Consider the following 14907-nt stretch of genomic DNA (forward strand, 5'->3'; position numbering starts at 1 on the left):
ACATCTCCCTTTGCTTACTTTCTATAAAATATGCCCTTTAAGACTCCAAAAAGTAAGAATCTTACATTCTAGTGAAAATCTGAAGACTATTTTACTCTTAAATCAACTGTAATGCTCATTTAAAATGGTGATCTACAGAAAGTAGGTCACACTCAACTATATTTGCAATAATTATATAATTATATTACAGATTATATGTCTTATATTAATAACTGACATGAAATGCTTAGTGTTAAATGCTTAGTGTTACAAGCAACCATACTAAAGAAAAAGTAAATTACAGATTTTACCGATACCAGTTCCAATACATATACAATGTGTACATAATGTTCCAATACAGTGATTATATTTAAAGCCCTTAACATATATTTTGACCTAGTTTTTCTCAGAATATTAGGAGAGAGAACTAAAAAATTATTAGAGCCTTCTACCAGAGTGCCCTGCATAACTTTCACAATCCACAGCTATTGAACACAGAACGGTTTCAGTCTTGTGATCACTTAGGGAAAAAAAGTCCAAAATATTTCTGATCTACCAATTATATATTCTGAACAACAGAACAACAGAAAGTACTTTCTAAAATTTTTTAAAATAAATTTGTAAATAAATTTTGTTAATTGACATTTTAACAATTTTTCTTAATATTCATAGGCTCTGATATAGCTGAGCATAACTGACGTAGTTTAGAGAAAGTTACTGAAACATTCTTAAAACCTAAGCATTTATTCAGAGTAAAAATTTAACTCGAAGTAAATTTATCTGAAATTATAAAGGCAATTATAATCACCTTTAAAAATGCACTACTTCCATTAATATCTTATAGACTGTGGTACTAGGTTTTTATTAATTTCTGGCACAATTGTTCATATAAGTGCCAAATAACCAGTTAGTTAGAACTCATAACCAGAATATGCAAATGACATAGATTGTCATTCTAAACGAACATTAATATTTTTAAAGGGAAAAAAACATATAAGCAGGTACACAATTTATTTTTAAATGTACATTTGAGGAAATATTTCAAGACAAGGCCTAGGACTCAGACTCTCTGAGTACAGTTCCCAGTTTTGCCACTTATCAGTGTGACCTTAGGCAAGTTAACACTGCTGTACCTCAGTGTCCTCATCTGTAAAATGGGAGTAAACATGAGAACATATCTCAGAGCCACTGAGAGAACTGAATGAGTTTAATGCACATTATTAGCACTATTAGTATTTTAATTAGGTTTAACCAGTTCAAGATGGTCCACTAAGAAACAACTGCTACTTGGTTTGGCATGGTGGTTAAGAGGAGGTCCTGACAATGTACTTCCATTATCCGCCTCAGTTTTCTCTCCCATCTGTCCTGAAGATAATAATTGTACCTTCCTCTTAGGGGTGTCATAAGAATTAGTGAGGTAACAGATGTAGAGTGCTTAACACTAGGCTTGACAGACTAAGTGTTTAACAAATATCCGTAATCATTATCATTTGCATATTTTAGGATTCCAATTATTTTCTCACATGTGTCTAAGCTTGGACATCTTCCTCCTATTCAGAGATCTCCTGAGTCAGTTTTCTGGTCAACCAGCCACTCAAATTACTCATCTAAGAAGCAGCGTCTTTACTAGTGGGAGTTGTTACCATACACATAAACCCTGTATAAAAGTGAATGTATCAAGAGATTGGGTTTCCAAAACAGATTTCATTTACTGATAGAACTGATTCTTTCAATTAATGCAGACTTGGCTGCTGAAGTCATTTACCCCAAAGATTATACAAAAGCACTATAGCTCAATACAATTTTTGCCTCTGATTAGTAATTAAGGCCACATTTCTTGGCAGTTATCAACCATGTATACACAAAAAAAGGAAAATACACGTCTCAGAGAAAGTCTACATGTAAGGAAAATCACTCTTACCTCTATGCCTAATTTCAACCTAAAAGTTTCCATAGGACAATTATAATAACAAATAGAAAAGAATACTACTTACAAATAACTAGAAAAAACTGTTATGTCCAAAAACAGGAAAATCACTAAGCAAAGTGTGGAACAACTCAATGAAATATAACATAGCTAGTAAAATTATGTGAGAAAAACTGCTAGGGTAGCGGATTTATAAGTGAATCTATATAAGTTTCTAGAAAAAAATGATTTACATTGATTAACTCACTTCTTACTTCCAGATAAATGTACTTAGCAACATAATCCTATAGAAGCACAAAGTGAGAATTTAATTTTATAACCACATTTTTTGTTCCTATGTTGATTTGAAGATTGCTGATCTTTTTCTTCAAAAACAAGACAGGAAAAGATGAAGAAGATATCAAAATCAGAACCATAATGGAGGTAAAATATACTCAAAGGGAAACAACACTTAACTACTGCTATTGTCCATACACATCAGTGAAACATTTCCCTTCGACTTTTATGTAAATGCCTACAGAAAGCCTTTACTATTCTAAATATTAAGAATGTAACTCAAGTGAAATCAATTTGCTTTCTCCAAAGAGCCAAGTCTTTGATCACAATCCTTTCTGCAAACGTAGTGTAGTTTGCTGTATTATGCTACTCATGCTGCCACAGCCCCCTAATGCCCTGCCATAAGAGGCACTCACCAGGAATGTTCATGTATATGAAGTTTATCTAAAGCAGTACTGTTTCAAAACAACAAAGACATACACAAATTATTTTATTAAATAACTCAATTTGGGTTGATAATCTATAAACAGAAGTCAGAGACAATTACTGAGATATATCTAATCTGAATGACTTCCTACCCTGAGAGCTCAGAGACAGCTATTTCAACACCATGGAATCAGTGTATGCACTACCTCCCCATTCATAGCTTGTCCATGGGATAAATACAGCACTTCTCCCACTATATCCACTTGAGAGGTGGCATGAAACAGCCAAGAACCAGAGGGCAGGGAAAAGTTATAGTCCTGGCCTTACCATTTTAAAAAACTGTTTTAACTGTGGAAAAGTCATTTAACCTTTCTTTGCCTCAGTGTCCTTAATCAAAACACAATATTGTCCAGACAACTTATTTTGATAAATCAGATATTATTAGAGGTGAAAGCAAAAATGCAAAATGCTACTACAGGGCAGAGAAGCGTACATCTATATACCTTCATGTAGTTTAGTGAAAATGTAATGATTCCATTTTCCTAAATTTCCCTAGATCTATAATAAAGTCTAATCTATAGATGTGATAACAGAAAAATTACAATTCTTCTAAAGAACTAGGAACTCTGAAGATTATGTTCTCAGTACCAAAAGGAGTTACTGATATGTAACTGCAGCATACCAAAAGAAGTGGTAATAAGACAGGTATATTCCGAAAGAGCTAGGGCTAGGAAAAAAGATAGGATAAAAAAGAAATAAACATGTTAACAGAAAACTTTCTTTAAAGCATGAAAACAAAAAGGAAAGCATAAAATGAAAGAGGTCAGTGAAGAGACAAAATGAATTTCTACTATTTACTCAAGGAGGAAAAAAGTAAAATTATTCCTATTGTTGACTACTTTACACTTTTGCGATCTCAACCATTAAATTAAACACATTTATTCTATGAAATAAAAGAGCAACTGACTTTATTTTAAGGGTTCCAGCATCCCACAGCCAAAAACAAATAGTGCCATCTGCCCCAGTAGAAGATAGATATCTCTTTGAGCCACTGCACAATGGTGAAAACTGAAAAACAAAGAAAAAAATTTTTTTACAAGAAGAGTAACACAGTCCAAATAATAAACCCATTTTTAATCATACAAACAGCAACTAACAATAATGATTAGAGAGCACTTAGAATTGCCAAAGGTCATGGCTACTAGGTTATTTAAAGTCCATGTGTTTATAAAGAAAAGAGAAATATTCCTTTCTTCATTTTAGTTGGCTTTATAAAATGGATTATAAAAGTGACTTCTTAAAATTTACTTTAAATTATAATCAAAGAGGATTTTGCGGGGTTTAAAATGATTACCTGTAGTGACGTTATAGATGCACTGTGGCCCTGAAGAACAGCCAAAGGCGCACATGTTCGAAGACACCAGACTCGGATCATTTTATCACAACTTCCAGCTGCTATCATGGTATTCTCATAGTTTACAGCCATGTCTGATATTTCAGCAGCATGGCCTCTCAAAGTAGCTAATAATCTCCCATCATCTGTTGCCCAGATTTTCACAAGACAGTCATCAGAACCCTTAAAATAAAAATGGATATTAATAGAATTAACTGTAAATTTTAATTCAAACTCTTCACACAGATTTAAAAAAATCCTATCTGTTACATCCACTTTCCAACAATTATAATTTTAAGTACTAAAAAGTATTAAATACTCGTGTTAGGAAGTTTCCTCTTCATTAAATGATTCACTTATAAAGAACACTCATGTGCCCATCGCCTAACAGGAAAAGCAGGATGTTGGCAATAACTACCACCACCACCACTACCCACGGCAGCCTCCATATGGAATCTTATGAAAGAATCTGAACTTCTAAAATAACAAAACTGTAACTGCAAAACAAATTTAGTATACAATAGTGACTAATCCTATCTATGTTCATATAAAAGTGAAAGGAAGCTAATTTGGGGCTTTTTCTCCTAAGAAGCCAAAATCTATAACACACATGAGTTTCCCATCATTGATCTTTAGCTAAATACATTACATATAAAAAATCACCCAATGTCACATATAAGAAAAAAGTTAATTTCATCTGCATAAAGGCAATAAAAATACATATATTAACTTGTTTACCATGCTGCAGCAGCATAAGCTCAGGAAGAAAATGTAAAGAATACAGAGTTTCCTATGAATACCTATATTTACAAATAAACATTTCAATTTCACTTAGCCAAAGCAGTGGTAAGAACTTCTAGACTTTTTTTTTTCTTCTCTAATTTTCTTTTTTCATCCTATAACCCAAAGTTTACTCTTTTACCAACCTCTATTTTCCCCAGTTTGTATTATTAAAAAGTTTTAAATATACAAAAAGTAGAGAATATTATCATTAACCTCATATAGCCATTCCCCAGATTCAAAATTTATTAAAAGATTGCAAAGGTTGGAGGTTAGAATTCTTTTTACAACCTTCCAATCTAATTTGTTAAAAAATACACATATGCAAAATTTTATCTGACATTAGAAAGTACTTAGAGGATCTACAAAAGCAAGTGACACAGAGAAGTATCTGCTTCATACTGATAACAGACATGGCATATAAATGATCACAAACACAGTATTAACAGAATATGTTAAATGCTGTACCCTAAACCAGGCTCTGCCAACACTACCTAGAGCACTCTCAATTAACCATAAAACCAGTTCTTCTGATTGGCCTTTGAAGCAAATTAAATGAGTTACCAACCACTGAAGACTAGTAATAAAGCTTAACTTTGGTGAATTATTCACATTAAAATCTGGTATTCCCAACACATTCACTTAATCTCAGGCTCTTCACCTATAAGATAAGGAAGTTAAATTGGATGATCTCCAAGGTTCCCTTTTAAAATTCAGTGATTCATGCACTCATGTATCCATTTGCCATGCGATTAAATATGTGCCAAACACTGGAAATTCAAGGATGAAGTATAAAGACATAGTATTCCTGTCTTATGAAGCAAGTCAGAAGAATATAAATGCAGCAGTATGTCCTAAGTCCTACACTATTAATCAGTAGAGATCCAAAAGGAGAGCAGTCTGTTTTTCCTCAAACACAGAGAGGTAGAATCTGGAAAGGAATCCAAAAGCTGTGATGCTTGGACAGTCAATACAGTGGAGTTGCTTACGAGCACAGACTCTAGAGGTCAAACATCTGGATTCATGACCTGGGGCAACCACATTCTACATGTTTGACCTTGGGAAAGTTACATATGCATTCTTTGCCTCATTTTTCTTATCTATACCTACCTCATAGGGTTGTTGCAAAAAATAAATGAGTAAATGAAGGTGGAGTGCCTGGCACACAGTAAAAGATATATATATATAGATATATATGGACTATCTACTATTACTGCTTTTGTTGCTAATAGTATTCTTATTCTTATTTTAATAGTATTTTTACTATTTTAAAAAGAACAAATATTCCAGATGGCAACTAGAGAGAAAAGTATGATCAAAGGCATGAAAACGTGAGTTTAGTAGTCCATAAGCTAACTTAAAGTGTGAGATGAAAGCAAGAGGATGAAGTCGGGGGACTTCTCTGGTGGTGCTGTGGTTAAGAATCCACATGGAATGCAGGGGACACGGGTTCAATCCCTGGTCCGGGAAGATCCCACATGCCACAGAGCAACCGAGGCTGTGCGCTATAACTACTGAGCCTGCACGCCACAACTACTGAAGCTCGCACACCTAGAGCCTGTGCTCTGCAAGGAGAGAAGCCACCGCAATGAGAAGCCTGCGCACTGGACAATGAAGAGTAGCCCCCACTCCCCGCAACTGGAGAAAGCCTGTGCACACCAATGAAGACCCAATGCAGCCAAAATAAATAAATAAATAAAATTTAAAGGAAAAAAAAAAGAGGATGAAGTCAGGGAAAAACTACGAAGGGCCTTTTATGGAATACTAAGGAATATGGTATGTAATGGGGATCACTTAAGGTGATCAAGCAGGTGAGCATCAGGATCAGATTTGTTTTCTAAAGATCATCCTGGCATCAGTATGAACTAGACTAGAAAAATAGAAGAGACTAGTTGAAAGTTGTTAAAATAGTACAGGCAGGAGAGAATGGCTAATATTGTTATTATAAAAGAAAAAAAAGAAAAGGATCAGAAGAGATGGCTACGGTAGGTGTTTGGGGAATAAAAGGAATGAGGATTACATCCCTGCCAACTGTGGGAAATGAAGAAGGAGCCTGTGTAAAGACTGTGATTTCCAGAAAGTTGGTCTACAATACCACCTGGCACATAGAAGTGCACTAGGTACTTATTGAACAACAACAACAAAAAGGTTTTAAAACATTTACTCAACTCTCAATTTCTCTAAATTCCACAAATTAAGTCAATTTATTCACTTCATTTGCTTACCTTCTAAAAACTAAGGCAATATTTGGCTCTGACCTATATTCACAACAAAAATAAAATTTTAAGTATGCTAATACAGGCAGAATATAAGAAAAGAGTAAAATCATGTCATCTCATTATTTCTTATGTAACTAAATAAGAGTCTGCTTTATATTCTACTATAGAAGGTGTTTCACATATTTTCCATGTTAACAAACAGAAATTGGAACAAACAGACAAACAAAAAAACCCAACACATCTTTTTGACCAAAATGCCAGCTTTTAATGAAAAGGACAGGGGCAACCTGTTATCCAAAATCAGCTTCCAGTGACTTTTCATCAATTAAAATTGAACAAAATGTCCCACTATATTCCTATTGAGTTTATTAAGTTCACTAATTTAATATTACTTCATAATTCGGCTTTATCCAAACATGTACTAACCCCCCCCAAAAAAACAAAAAATAAAACAAAAAAACACCACTGCACACAATTCTGCCTAGTATGTAGTATCTCAATTAACCTTTCTCTTCTTCCATTAAATTGCAGGAGAGAAATTTTTCATCGTACTTTCAGGGAAATCTCTCTTCACTATCCTCTTCTATGATATAAAGTAGTATACTGTTCCCAGCCCTCATCCCTGCTCCCCTGAACTCCCAGCAGAATCTCAAACAAAACCCTAAAGCATCCTCAAGCAATTTCTAGCTCATGAATCATCACTTGTGATCATTCACCTATTTTCATGGGAATGTGAAACTATATATGATCTGGCAAATTCAACTAAGTTCTCTTAAAATGACTATCAGAAATACAAGTACACATAAATAAGTATTTGAAAAGGACTGCAGACAAGAAGAACAATCAAATTTACTGGGAAAACATTTTTTAAAGCACCATAACTGTGTTTAAGTTGAATGTGGAAGGATGAATTAAAAATTGATAAAACTACTCTTTTTAAAAATACCAAAATGTAGAGCAGAATTTGAACAGATGATCTTCCCTCCAGAAGTCTACCTCAAATGTTAGTAAAGTCAATAATAAACCAGAGTAGAACATTACAGTCTTTCAATCAAAATGTTAAACAGAGTATGGACATTAAAGTAAAAGTAATGGTATTTATTTACTACTTACTTATTGGAGTATTGTTGCTTTGCACTGTTGTGCCAGTTTCTGCTGTACAGCAAAGTCACTCAGCTGTATTTATACATATGTCCCCATATTCCCCCTCTTGAGACTCTCTCCCATCCTCCCTAATCCACCCATCTGGGTCATCACCAATCACCACCAACCATGGAGTTGATCTCCCTGTGTTATGCAGCAGCTTCCCACTAGCTATCTATTTTACATTTGATAGTGTATACATGTCAATGCTACTCTCTCACTTCGTCCTAGCTCCCTGCCCCCCACCATGTCCTCAAGTCCGTTCTCTACATCTTCATCTTTATTCTTGCTCTGCTATTAATGCAATGGTATTTAAATGGTGAAAGGAAAGAGATGCACAACACAGGCACAGGGGTCGGTCTTGGTAAGAGGGACACACAGGCTCCTCAGCCACAGGAAGGAGGAAGAGGTATGGTGGAGAGAGCAACTTTAAAGCAAGCAGCAAAGAAATAAGATGATTCTAACCTTAGCAAGTAAGACGAGTATCTGAGGATTATTTCCTTAAGATGGAGAAGGCGGAAACAAAAGGAACCAAAAAAAAGTGAGGCAAGTTTGCAAATGTGGTGGAATTTTAAGAGCAATAAGAAAAAGGGAAAAAACCTGGTAGCAAGAGTGAACTTACTGCTAAAATTAGCATGATTGTAGAAATAACCTCAGCTGACAAGTTTTTTTTAAGCAAAGTTCTAATGCCTAGGAGAAAACAAAGTATTGATTTATTTTTAATAACACCTAGATGTTGCTGCTAGGACAGGGGATTTCGCCAAGGTGAGAAAAGTTGGGAGTACAAAATATAAGCAGGAAATTAAAGATAAAAATTAAGCTGGAGAGGTTTTATCAAAGGAAGGTAACAGAGTGCGGGATTTTAAATGCCTGTTAACCTGGTGAGGAAGCTACTTAAGAATTTTAAGCAAACAAGACATAGTCACTACAATATTTTAACCACAAAAAGTTTTAAGAAATACATGAGCTGGTGAAAGTTGAAGATGCTTTTTTGGAATTCATTTTTAAATCAAATTATAATATTAAGCTAGTGTTTAATGCCAAGCAAATATAAGACAGCAGTGGATCATCAGTTTCACTTTTCAGTAATGTAAAATTGTCATAATTACCATGAAAGAGTGCTCATTAATATGTTACCATTTGTCTGTTTACATCAAATCTAGTATAAGGATAACAAAAAGAACATGTAGCATTAGCTTACATAAATCCCCAAACAAAATGAGATATACCAAATTTACAGTGCTTTCTCTTAAATGTCAAGACATCTTGTTAATGCAAAGATAAAGCCAAGAAAGCTAAAAGAATACCTTATTTCTATCCCCAAAAAAACAACAGTAAAGATATTATTTGTGAAAAGGCTTGATAAAGGGTGGAACAAACAAAATTTAGATTTGCCTAAACTTAAGAATGTAAATTACTCTATACAAATTTTCTTATTCCATAGCCACACCTAAAGCCACACACACAAACTGATAAAGCTAAGTGCCTTTAAAACTATCATCGCTTAGGACAGAGGAAGGAAACTGAATCAGACATTTACTCTAGAATTGTTATTTTTTTTAACACTTTTAAGGAGACTCTAGAAATGGTGGCACCAATGACCTTTACTTCCAGCATACAACTAGATCTCTTACACAGCAGGTAATTCCCATTTATTTTGTCTATCCAAAAGAAGTTTCAATTTTGCAAATCCCTTTTGGAAACTACAAAGTTTCTTTAAATTAAAAAGTGTGAGGGCTTCCCTGGAGGCACAGTGGTCGAGAATCCACCTGCCAGTGTAGCGGACATGGGTTCAAGCCCTGGTCTGGGAGGATCCCATGTGCCTCGGGGTGGCTAAGCCCACAAGCCACAACTACTGAAGCCTGCGTGCCTAGAGCCCACGCTCCACAAGAGAGGCCACTGCAATGAGAAGCCTGTGCACCGCAACGAAGAGTAGCCCCCATTCGCCACAACTAGAGAAAGCCCGCATACAGCAACTAAGAGCCAACAAGCCAATAAATAAATAAATAAATAAATAAATAAATAAATAAATAAATAAATAAATAAATAAATAAATAAATAAATAGAAAAAAAAATTTTTTAAAATAAAGAGAACCTTTCAAAAAAAAATTTTTTTTAAAAAGTGTGAGAGGCAAATTTCAGATAAATAAAAACAGATGCTGACATTCTCCAGAGTTAAAGCCCAAGCAATCAATATATACATAGTAAACATTTGCTTTCGGTATTCTGGTAAAGGAAAGTTCCACAGGTCTCTGTGACATGGCCTTCTACTTTGTCATGCATTTGGGTATTAAAATTCTCCTTAAAATCTACAAAAAAATGTCCTACCTACTGATATGAAAACTTTATGAAACAACTTCAGACACAGGGCCTTCAATCATTTAAATTCTATGTAAAAACTAAAGCAGAACCTAAAGTCAAATTGAAAGTTTCTGGAAGACAAGTTTTAAAGAGCTTAACTGAATTATTTATGTATATATGTACTTATTTAAACTAAAAGCTAGAAGATTAGAGGTAACAAATATGGAACTATTCATTGATGGAGAAGAGTACTTTACAGGATGGAAGAGGAAGTGACAAAGAACTGTTGACTTCTGTGAGCAGAAAACCACACACATTTGTTTGGCAACAGTACACCAGGTTGATTCTGCTCAGACGACCTTAAAACTAAAAAATAGATTTGTAAACCTTTCCCTGCTTAAAAAGAGGCATCAACTGAACAGACCAATCAAAGATTACTTTGACATAAAGATAAATTAGGTGAATTTTAAATTTATAGTGTCTTGGAGAATTTGGCAGTCCTTTGCAGAATCAACAAAGAGAATTCTAATTTCTCTTGCTACTGCTACATAGCTTATGAGCCAGATTTCACCTCTTGATGTCATCAGAACAAACAGAATTAAATGTTAAAAACATCATGTATATAGTTATGCATACTATAATATTTTCTTTTCAAGCTAAAAAGTAGCCTATTCAGGCAGCTAAAAATTGCTTGTAATTTAAATGTAGTTCAATGTTTTTTCAAGAAGAGGCCACTGATTTTCTTTCTTACCAATCTATCAGATCTCTATTTCATTTCCCTTACAAATTACCCTAAACTTTAGTGTCAATCATTTCAACACACGCCAAATTTTCTCACTCCGTTGTCCACCTAAACCACCAATGACTAACCTTGTATCAAGGTAACCATCATTTGCTCTTATCCTGCTCCCAGATGCCAAGTATCAATATTGAAAAGAAGACAAGCACACTAAATCTGCAACACTGCAAACGCATAACTCCTGTTTACTTGGAAGGCTAAGGCTAATCAGCGATCCTTTCTCCCCCCTATTCATCACTCTTTCCCTATTACCAGGTTTTATTACTCACCTCTAGAACCCAGTTCCATTCCTTAACGAAGACTCTAATCAGATAAAATACTTCACTTTGAAAAGCAGAATATGTTCACTGTAAACCTAATTATCCATCTTTCTAAATAGTCCAAATAAACTGCTCTTTATCTATTTATTCATTTATCTATCCTCCATAAAGACCACTGCACATCAATTATCTCCTCCTATACCTGCTCTCCTAGTTCCTTACCCCTGACCCAGTTTTTCAAAAAGTTATCTTCCTATAAATCACCGTGCTCTAGCTCTCCTTTCCATTACTATCAAACTTACTGAATATACAGTATCATCTGTACGCTACCTCCCATGTACTTTTAAAAAATAATTTTGCAGGGCTTCCCTGGTGGTGCAATGGTTAAGAATCCACCCGCCAATGCAGAGGACACGGGTTCGAGCCCTGGCCCGGGGCAGATCCCACATGCTGTGGAGCAACTAAGCCTGTGAGCCACAATGACTGAGCCCATGCGCCTAGAGCCCGTGCTCTGCAATAAGAGAAGCCACCGCAATAAGAAGCCCATGCACCGCAATGAAGAGTAGCCCCCTCTCTGCAACTAGAGAAAGCCCATGCACAGCAAAGAAGACCCAATGCAGCGAAAAATAAAAAATAATTAAATACATTTTTTTAAAGTAATTTTGCATTTCAAATTTATAGCAGTTTCAAGAACAGTACCAATGTCTTCTATCACCCAGATTCATCAACTATTAACAATTCACTGCATTTGCTCCATCACCACCTTTCTTTCCTTTCTCTCCATACAACACACACACACACATACACACACGCGACACCATTAATCTTTTTTTCTGCACCATTTAATAGTAGGCTGCAGACTTGATGCCCTGTCACTTCTAAATATCCCAGGGACCATTCCTCTATAACAAGGACACACATCTACATAAGCTGGGAAATCAATATTGATAAAACTGCCATCCAATCCACAGGCCCCATTCAAATTGTGTCAACTATCCTGACAATGTTCCCTTTTCATTTTTGGCCTAGCGTTGCAAAGAGCAACACGTTAAATTTTAGTTATGTTGTCATTTCAGTCTCTTCAATCTGGAGTATTTCCTGAGGCTTTCTCTGTGTTTCATGTCCTCAGAAGTTTACAAAGAATACAGGCCTTACATTCTTTAGGATGACCCTGAAACTGTCTAATGTTTATTAATGACCAGACCCAGATCATACTGTCTTGGTAGGAATCTCAGACAAGATGCTGTGTTTTTCCTCAGTGTATCACTTCAGAGGATATGCAATGTCAACCCATTCCACCACTAGTGAAGTTAATAATTTTGTCATGTTAGTGTTTCCCATGTCTCTCTCCTGGAAAGTTACAATTTTTCCCCCTTTAATTAAATTGGTATCTTTTGGGAACATACGCAAGATATGCTGATCTTCAAACCAACATCTACCAGTCTTAGCCTCCGTCGATGACACACAAATGAATCAACCACCACTCTGATAGCTGCCAACCACCATTCTCTCTACAATTACCAGTTGGCATTCTAGTGTAAATAAGTTTTCTCTTCTTTCTCAATTATTCATTTACTTTACATCAGTATAACTCATGGGTGCCTACTTTAGTCAGTGGTCATAAACAACTCAGTCAAGGCCCTATCCGTTCTCATGGAGCTTATCAGTAAAACACAATAAAAGTTAATTTTAAAAAAACAAGAATTTCAGAGAGTGATAGATATTATAAGAAAAATATAGTAAAGTAATGTGATAGACAATGATGGAATATGAGGAGGGAAGGCAGTCAGGAAAGGGTCTCTAAGAAAACAGTGTTTGACCAGAGCTGCTAAAAAGGGAATCAGTCACAGGAGTTTTGGAGAAGACAATTCCAGGGAAAGGGAATAGCTAGTACAAAGGCTCTAAGCCATAAATGAGCTGTGCCAGTCTGAAACACAGAAAAAGATCAGTATAAATGAAGCACAGCAAAGGAAGGGAATCTGCCTTACAGACATTTTTGTATATATCTTCCCTTACAGAAGTTTCTTACAAGAAAGGACATTATTCACTTCTGTATCTCGAACTGACTGGTTCATTCATTCATCTTTTGTTGTATGCCTACTGTATGCACTGGATACCCTGTAAGGCACTACAGATCTAAAAAGGTTTAAGAAAAGAGGTTTTGTTGTTAGGAAGGTCACAACTTAATAGAGATGGACATCTAAGCAAATTCATTGCCACACAGAGGACAATACAATACAATAAAAGTATGTACAGTGGTAGTACACCACATTCAGAAAATAGTCGATTTTTTACTATCAAGCTTTTTGAAAGATTAATTTATATCATCTCTTTAATTTTTCAATTTCAATCCTTCCTTAATGCATTGCAATCTCACTCCTATCCCTAAAACTAAAATAAAACATTTTTTATTAGTGGCCTTGCCAAATCCAAAAGATGCTGTTCAGTTCTAATTTTACTTTAGGTTTCTACCTTTCCTGAAACACTAATCCTTTGGCTTTTAAGACACCACTTCTTTTTTTATTTTTCTCTGGCCTCTTAAGCAGCTCTTTCTCATTCTTAATTATTGACTCCTCTTTAGTTTGCTTTAAAGTTGAAGTTTCAGCCTTCTTACGTTACATATATGAGGTAAAATAATCCAATTTCCAAATCCAATGATTCCCAAATTGAATCTTCTAGCCTAGCTCTCTCTCCTGAGCTCCCATCACCTGCTGAGCTATTTGGCAATCTTTGGAAGGATCTCAAATTCAACATGTCCCAACCTTCACAAACTTCTCCACTTAAATCCCTACCATAGTAAGTGACAAAACTTTCTAACCAGTCTTACAAAAGTTAAAAAACATGTCATTCCACACTACTCCTCAATTCCTCCCTACATTCAAACAAACCTCTTAAATCCTAGAGATTCTACTTTTAATCTGTTAATTCCATCCCTACTTCCACTGTGACTCTTTCATGGATCACAGCTAGAATCTTTTCACCAACACCTCTGTATAAAGACTTAGTTTCAATCCATCCTCTACACTAATGTAATGACTACAAAGAAGTCATTAAAAAGAGAAATCCTACTCACTCTTCTGTTTAAATTCATCATTTTTGCTCCATGCCTTCAGGAAAGAAACCCCTTCATACGTCACAAAAGAATCTTGATTTTGTCCTCCAACAACATCTCTAGCTCTTGCTTAACAGTGGTCCATATTTATTCTCTGTCATCTCCAATAATACACAATTGCATGTTACGTTCTCCCAATGATTGTAAATGCCTTTCCCTAACTCTGGAATATCCAGCTCAGCTCAGTTGAGGTGTCACTTCTCTAGGAAGTTTTTGTTACTATCTCCTACCATACACTGAATGAGGTACCGCTCTCCTGTAATACCTCAGCATCTTGTGCTGCCTCTATTAA

The 14907-nt window shown here is 35.3% G+C and overlaps 1 protein-coding gene across 5 annotated transcripts in view; it reads right to left on the reverse strand.

Moving 5' to 3' along the window:
• Positions 1–14907, reverse strand: part of PHIP (pleckstrin homology domain interacting protein) — a 129863-nt gene that overhangs the window by 76554 nt on the left and 38402 nt on the right. For 4 of the 5 annotated variants that reach the window (XR_009054225.1, XM_057738027.1, XM_057738028.1 and 1 more), the window contains exons 8-9: positions 3963–4184; positions 3576–3676 (exon numbers count right to left, since the gene is read on the reverse strand). Coding sequence is in view for 4 of the 5 variants with exons in the window: in XM_057738027.1 (XP_057594010.1) it covers positions 3576–3676; positions 3963–4184 (323 nt within the window). In the remaining variant the exon portion in view is untranslated. Of the gene's footprint in view, positions 1–3575; positions 3677–3962; positions 4185–9252; positions 9288–14907 lie in introns of those variants that run through there. The other variant, XM_057738030.1, reaches the window with a different exon arrangement.

Source organism: Hippopotamus amphibius, chromosome 6 (genome assembly GCF_030028045.1).
Source record: "Hippopotamus amphibius kiboko isolate mHipAmp2 chromosome 6, mHipAmp2.hap2, whole genome shotgun sequence".
Lineage (NCBI taxonomy): Eukaryota > Metazoa > Chordata > Mammalia > Artiodactyla > Hippopotamidae > Hippopotamus > Hippopotamus amphibius.